General features: G+C 56.2%; 1 protein-coding gene across 1 annotated transcript; it reads right to left on the bottom strand.

Moving 5' to 3' along the window:
• Positions 1–421: 421 nt before the first annotated feature.
• Positions 422–6,078, bottom strand: LOC122364346 (uncharacterized protein K02A2.6-like). Its single transcript, XM_043334636.1, has 3 exons — positions 6,052–6,078; positions 676–3,245; positions 422–442 (listed from the first exon to the last, which is right to left on the bottom strand). The coding sequence occupies exons 2-3, from the start codon at positions 2,929–2,931 to the stop codon at positions 422–424; spliced, it is 2,277 nt and encodes a 758-aa protein (XP_043190571.1). The 5' UTR covers positions 2,932–3,245; positions 6,052–6,078.
• Between the last annotated feature and the right edge of the window lie 1,138 nt (positions 6,079–7,216).

Genomic DNA, 7,216 nt, shown 5'->3' with positions numbered 1-7,216 from the left:
TTGCGGAAAAGCCAAGAGAGCACAACAGAACCGATTGTTTACATTTTCCCAATACCACGTTTCCGGAAGAGAATGAAACTAGTGATGGGGGTCCTCCTCACTCGCCATCACTGACCGCGTAAACTACAACTACTACACCTTAGTCTCTTATCAGGGCTCGACGTTAAATCTACGGAGACCCAAAGAACTCGGTCCGACATTACCGATATAGGATCGCTTCTTCAACAAGAAACTAAATATACGTAATACAGTCACAGAAATCCAGCACTAAACAGAGTAATAAATAAATACAACTTCGGCGCGCCTGAGACATATTCGGCGCACAAACAAACTCCAACACCACCCCTCCCTTTGAGGGAACACACTCTACTCGGGGCAGCCCCCTCGACCTACCTACTGGTACCGGTCCGGCGTGAACCGGTCAGGAGCCCGGCGCCGGCGACTGCCACGGCGCGGAGAAACAGGAGAGGTCTGAGGATCCGCCCGAGGCACGGATAGCTCCCCGGCGGCGTGTGACACAGGGCGGACTCTGGGCGGACTGACAGCGCCCTCAGCGCTCCCAGATGGGACCGAGGAATCCGGAATAAGGCTGGCCGGTAGCTCCTCCACTACCGGCTCCTCTGTGGCACGCCCAGGCACGAGACGCCTGGCGTGCACTCTGTCCCCCGTGCTTACCCTGTAGCTCACAGGGCCGGTCCTCTCCCGGATCTGGACCGCCGGCTGGCCTTCGACCCGACCGCTGACTGGCTTACGAACCCGTACCCAGTCTCCTGCCTCCCACCTGGGGGCGGCGGTCGCGGTGCGATCATACCTCCTCTTGTACGCCGACTGATAGCGGCGGTGCCGCCGGCGTACCGCGCGTTTCCGGCTGTTTCCGGTGGGCGCGTCCCGCTTCAGCACGTCCACGGTCGTGCGCGCCTCCCGCCCCCTCATCAAGCGGAACGGCGTCTCCCCGGTGGCGGGGTGCGGAGTGGCGCGGTACTCACCCAGGAACCGACGCAGGTAGGGTGAGCGCGGCTCCCGCGCCAGCCGAGCCGACTGAATGGCCCCTTTTATCGTGCGGTTCAACCGCTCGACCAGCCCGCACGTCTGCGGCGAGTACGGCGAGCTGAACGTCTGCCGCACACCACATTTCGTCAGAAATGCTCGGAGCTCTGCCGATCTGAACGCTGGGCCGTTGTCAGAAATGAGCTCGAGCGGGAGCCCCTCGCGAGCGAACAGCGTCTCCAAGAACTGGATGACCGTGCTCGCCGTCGCGTCAGAGCAGAGCGCGACCTCTGGCCACCGGCTGTAGAGGTCGCAGAGCACGATGCCGTACCTCTCGGTCGGCGGACCGTGCATCGGCCCGATGATGTCCACCATCAGCCTCTCCCACGGGCCCTCTGGCAGGGGAATAGGCTGCAGATGTGGCTTCTCCTTGCGAACATGCTCGTCATGCTGGGAGCACACCTGACAGCCCCTCAGCTGCTCTCGCACCTCTCGGTCCAGCCGAGGCCACCAAAACTGCGCGCGCAGGCGCTGTTTGGTGCGGACCACCCCTTGGTAGCCCTCATGGGCGTTCCTGAGGACGCGCTCACGGAGCGTCTCCGGCACGACGAGACGCTCGCCGCGGAATAGCAGCTGGCCGTGCTGGGACAGCTCCTCCCGCACCTGGTAGAAACCAGCCAACGCCGGGTCGATCTCCTTCCGGCGGGGCCACTGCCCAGCCACGAACCCGCGGACGGCTCGCAGGGTCTCGTCCGCGTCCGAGGCAGCACGGAACTCTGCCTCTGTGACGGCCGCCGCCGCCACTCCGAGCGAGGCGATCTGAATGGTATCGTCGTCCGGCCACCAGGTGTCCGTTACTGGGAGGCGGGACAGGCCGTCCGCCACCCCGTTGTGCTCGGACCGCACATACTCCACATCAAAGGCGAACTCCAGTAGGCGGGCCTCCCACCGCGCGACTCGCCGGCCGACGCGGTTGGAGCCCTTCGGCCCGAAGATTGTGCAGAGCGCCTGGTGATCGGTGCGCAGGGTGAACCGGCGCCCCCACAGGTAGTGCCGAAACTTCTCGGTCGCCCACACGCAGGCCAGAGCTTCCTTCTCTACCACAGAGTAGTTCCGCTCGGCTGCTGTGAAGGTCTTGGAGGCGTAGGTGATGACCCTCGGCACCCCCGAGGCGTCAACCTGCGTGATGCAGGCACCGCAGCCGACGTCACTAGCGTCGGTGGAGAGCACTGTGGGGAGAGAAGCGTCAAACATCCCCAGCGCGGGTGCCTGCCTGATCGCGTCCTTGACGCGGCGGACCGCGCTCGACAGCGAGGCCGTCCACTCAAAGGCGTCTGCCCTGAGCGCAGCGCGCAGAGGTTCGACCTCATCAGAGAACCTCGGAAGGAACCGGGCATGATAGCCCACGGCTCCGAGGAAGGCGCGGAGGCTCTTCTCGTCCCGGGGCTCGGGCGCGTCCAGCAGAGGCCGGAGCCGCTCCGGGTCGATACTGACACCGTCACCGGAGATCTGGTACCCGAGAAAACCGATCTCTCTCTGGTTGGTGACGCTCTTGCTCCAGTTCACACGAACCCTGTGGGCATCAAAACACTGGAGCACAGCCTTCAGCCGAGCGTCGTGCCCGGCCTGAGAGCGAGCGTGGACCAGGATGTCATCCAAGTACACCTCGACTCCTGGGATCCCCTCCAGCATGGAGGCCATCACCTTCTGGAAACAAGGTCCAGCGCTGGCGAGCCCGAAGTTCACCCGGGTAAAGCGGAACAACCCCAGGTGACTGACGAACGTTGTCAGGTCACGGCTGTCCGGGTGGAGCTCCAGCTGGTGATAAGCGTCCTTCAGGTCTAGCCTGGAGAACACCTGAGAGCCACTCAGACGGTCAAGTACATCCTCGATCCTGGGGAGAGGGTACCCATCAGTGATGACTGCCTTGTTTACCCGTCTCATATCAACACATAGGCGGATGGACCCATCTCGCTTCCTTCCGACCACCAGGGGTGAGACCCAGGGGGACGCACTCACCTTCTCGATCACCCCCTGGCTCTCGAGCTCCTTCAGTCTGGCACTCACCTCATCAACCACTGCCAGGGGCAGCCGGCGAAGAGGCTGCCGCACAGGTGCCACCTCAGGACTGACGGTGACACGGTGTTGGTAGCCAAGGATGGCAGGCTGGATCCCGGACGGTGAGGCAGGTGGGTCGGCAGGCTCAGCAGGGTGGCTGGGAGGCTCAGCAGGTTCCGGAGTAGCGTGGGAGGAAGAGGCTGTGGAAACAGCACACACACGGTTACCCACGATACACACATCGAACGCCTCCATCATGTCCAGGCCCATCAATGCACGGCCATGAGGCACCACATACACAGTGACACTGGCAGTTTTTCCCTTACATGATACACGTACACTTTTAACCCCTAAAACATCCAATACACTCCCCCCATAGGCACACAGGCGCTGATCAGTTGCTGTCAGGTCCCCTCCCACCACACTCCTGGGAAGGATCGACACAGGCGACCCTGAGTCGACGGTGAAGGTCACCTCCTGTCCCTCCACCTGAGCATCAACTGTCAAAGGTGAGGCACTGACAGCGAGCACTTGTACACTGGACACTACACGAGTGGCACCACAGTGCAGGGCAAAGTGGTGTAGCTTCCCACACTTGGAACAGGTCCTGTTGTAGGCAGGGCACGACTGGTCACCTCTGCGGTGTCCCACACGCCCACACCCCCAACACCGGCTGGAACCCGCAGCCTGGTGTGGCTGCTGCTGCTGGCGCTGCTGCTGGGGTGAAGGCTGCTGGCGTCCTGGTGGAGGCTGCTGGCGTTGCCGCGGGGCAGGGGCCCCACCTGAGCGGCGGCTCCTGGCCCCACCACGCTGAGGCCGCTGCTGCTGCAGGGCCTGCACCGGGACCGGTGCAGCAGGAGCCTCCATCACCCGTGCCTCCCGCTCTGCAGACTCGAGGGTGTCTGCAATCGTCAGAGTCTTATCCAGGGACAGCTCAGACCCCTCCATTAGCAGTCTCTGTCGTAACATAGGTGAGATCGTCTTTTCAATCACCTGGTCCCTTATGAACTCATCAGTGTGGGTCCCGTACTCACAGGTACTGGCCAGCTGGCGCAGTACGGAGACCCACTGGACCGTTGTCTCTCCCTGGTGCTGGGCTCGGCTACGGAAACGGTAGCGCTCGACGCACACGTTCTGCCTGGGGGCGAAGTGCCCCTCCAGACGACGACGGGTGAAAGCGAAGTCGTCCTCCCCCTCCTCCTTAACACAGGGCGGCAGGGACTCGTAGACCCGCTGGCCCTCCGCTCCAAGGCACGTCAGAAGCACTGCCTGGCGGCGTGCCGGGGCGAACGCATCCCCTCCAACGGCACACAAAAAATGTTCGAACATACGGATCCAGCGAGGCCACGGAACCGTCGGCTCAGCGCCGGCGATCGGCAGAAACGGTGCCGGGGCGGCCGTGAAATCCATCGCGCCACACGACTATGACGCGGAAAAACTCACGGTTCGAATACTCGTCGCCACTTGTTGTGTCCCCTGCTTCTGTCCACCTCGTCACACGCCCGGGAGACCCCAGAGTGCGGGTTTATTGCGGAAAAGCCAAGAGAGCACAACAGAACCGATTGTTTACATTTTCCCAATACCACGTTTCCGGAAGAGAATGAAACTAGTGATGGGGGTCCTCCTCACTCGCCATCACTGACCGCGTAAACTACAACTACTACACCTTAGTCTCTTATCAGGGCTCGACGTTAAATCTACGGAGACCCAAAGAACTCGGTCCGACATTACCGATATAGGATCGCTTCTTCAACAAGAAACTAAATATACGTAATACAGTCACAGAAATCCAGCACTAAACAGAGTAATAAATAAATACAACTTCGGCGCGCCTGAGACATATTCGGCGCACAAACAAACTCCAACACCAGTTATTGTTCATGATCAATGAGGACACTTTTGGGCTTTGATAGTAGATGATAAGTTTGATTTCATCGGTTGATCTCACTGCTGTGCAGTTTCTTGAAATGATATCCCGCAGAGTCTTTTCTTCCGCTTTGTAGCCAGTTGACATGTTACCCTTGTAGAAGAGTAAAATGTCTGTCTGTTTTTTGTCGTTGGTTTTTGCTGGGGATGTTAGAAAGTGTTTGTGCAGCTGGTGTCTGATTTCTTTGTCAATATCTGTCAACGTGAAGTTGTTGCTCACCAGCATCTGTTTTACTCGACTGAGCTCCTGGTGTACCAGGGCCCAGGTCGCGCAGTGTTTCAGGGCACGGTGTATGTACGCCCTAATTACACTACGCTTGTAAGTCTCTGGACATTCACTATTGCCGTTAAGGCATTTTCCGCTGTCTGTTGGTTTCCTGTACACTGACGTGATATATTTGCCATTTGACCCATCAACATTGACGTCAAGGAATGGTATTTTGTTGCTAATCGACAGTTCACAGGTGAAATCTAGCACTGAGTTATCCTTGAGTTTCATTTTCAGCAATGCAAGCTGGTTCTCATCGGCGACGTCCACGAAAATGTCATCAATGTACCTACAGTAAATGAATGGCTTCCTATCCATCTGGGACAGGGCTAAAGTTTCAATGTGTGACATGTAAGCTTCCGCAAACAACACCCCGAGAGGTGACCCCATAGCGACTCCATCTACCTGACAGAAGAGTTTGCCTTCTGGACTACGAAATGGCGTGCTTTTGGTACACAGTTCAAGCATCTTTTTGAGGATGCTGCGCGGTAGCCGTGGTGCTGGGATAGAATCATTGTGATAGGTATAGTTAAGTATGATCTCAATAGTCTCGTCTGTCGGCACATTTGTGAAAAGTGAGGACACATCAAGGGATGCAAGAGTTCCTTGCCTTTCTTTCACCTTCAAAATCTCGAGAAACTCACTAGACGACTTTATGGAATAGTCTCTCGGTATGTATGGGTCTAACAGTGAGTTCAGCTGCTTGGCCACTCCATACGTTGGTGTGGGAATTCGTGAGATTATGGGTCTGAGTGGGTTGTCTGGTTTGTGGGTTTTCGGGTTTCCATAGAAATAGCCTGGCTCGTACTCACCGGTGAGTTTGGTGAATTTGACACCGCCGCTCTCAGCATTAGCAGCATCAATCAGAGCATTCAGATCTTTTTTACTCTTTCGGTGGGGTTTCTACTTAGCTGCTTGAACTTTGACCTGTCATCTAAGAGTGCGTTTACTTTATGAAGGTAATCAGTACGGTCAAGGAGCACGAATATGGATGACTTATCGGCCCGGCGGATGATCAGGTCCTTGTTGTTCCTCAGTTCCTGTGCTGCGTCTCTGAGTCTCTTCGTGATGAGTCGGCTCTTGGTGTTTCCCCTGCTCTTGGTCCCCTCTGCTAGCAGTTGTTCTTGAATGTCAGCTTTAACATGGATTTTCCCCGCCTTATGGTGATCACAAATTTGTTGGTAGAGTAGCTCCAGTTCGGCCTTCTTGTCCTGTTGACTGTGGCGCGGGTAGAAGCTGCAGTTCAGACCTAGGTTTAGTAAGTCCTTTTGGTCCTTCGTGAGATCGTGGGAAGACAAGTTGATGTAGTTGTCACTAGGATTAGGGAGAACGACACGATCGCCATAAAGCGAGGACAACTTGTTGATGGTGCGCGTCCTCACGGTTTCTTCGTAGTCAATCAATATTTCTTCAATTTTGGTTGTAGCACGCTTCTTGACATCTTCGGCTGCGTTCAAATCACGGAATATTTGAAGGGTGTCAGACAGTTGTTGTGATAGGTCATCTATCAACTGTTTCTTCGTCTTCGCTTCGTTCTCAAGCAGTCTTCTCCGGAAGTTGAGCGTCAGGTCACTTTGCTGTACTGCTCGGTCTTGTAGGCGAATATTTGTAAATGTAGGGAGCAGATTGTTTGATAAGCAAAATTCATTAAACAAGACAGCATATTGTGCATTTATGAGCTTCTTCCGAGTAGTCTCTATGTTTCTATCAATCCTTCTGTCATCTTCTGGAAAACATTGGAGAATGGTACCTATATTTACATGTAACGTTTCGTTAGTCCTGCTAACATCTTCAGACATTATAGGTACGTCTGAAAAGTGTCCTCATTGATCATGAACAATAACTTGTCTAAGGAATCGTCCAAACTGAAAGCGACCAATGTCATTTACGAGTTTAAATGCCCCTTTGGTGAGTGTGCGCACCAGACCAACTCGTCCTACATTGGCCATACCACAACTACCTTATCCAGACGCATTA

This window comes from Amphibalanus amphitrite, unplaced genomic scaffold, assembly GCF_019059575.1.
Source record: "Amphibalanus amphitrite isolate SeventyFive unplaced genomic scaffold, NRLGWU_Aamphi_draft 000670F_arrow, whole genome shotgun sequence".
NCBI classification, from domain to species: domain Eukaryota; kingdom Metazoa; phylum Arthropoda; class Thecostraca; order Balanomorpha; family Balanidae; genus Amphibalanus; species Amphibalanus amphitrite.
Note: the sequence above shows the minus strand (reverse complement) of the source record. Positions and strands in the feature narration are given on the sequence as shown.

Bases quoted from the DNA above. Each gene is read 5' to 3' on its own strand.
- LOC122364346 (XM_043334636.1), bottom strand. From the start codon at position 2,931: ATGAGACGGGTAAACAAGGCAGTCATCACTGATGGGTACCCTCTCCCC. The intron at 443-675 runs GTAAGCACGGGG...GCGCCGTGGCAG, and splicing joins CCGGCCCTGTGAGCTACAGG to TCGCCGGCGCCGGGCTCCTG.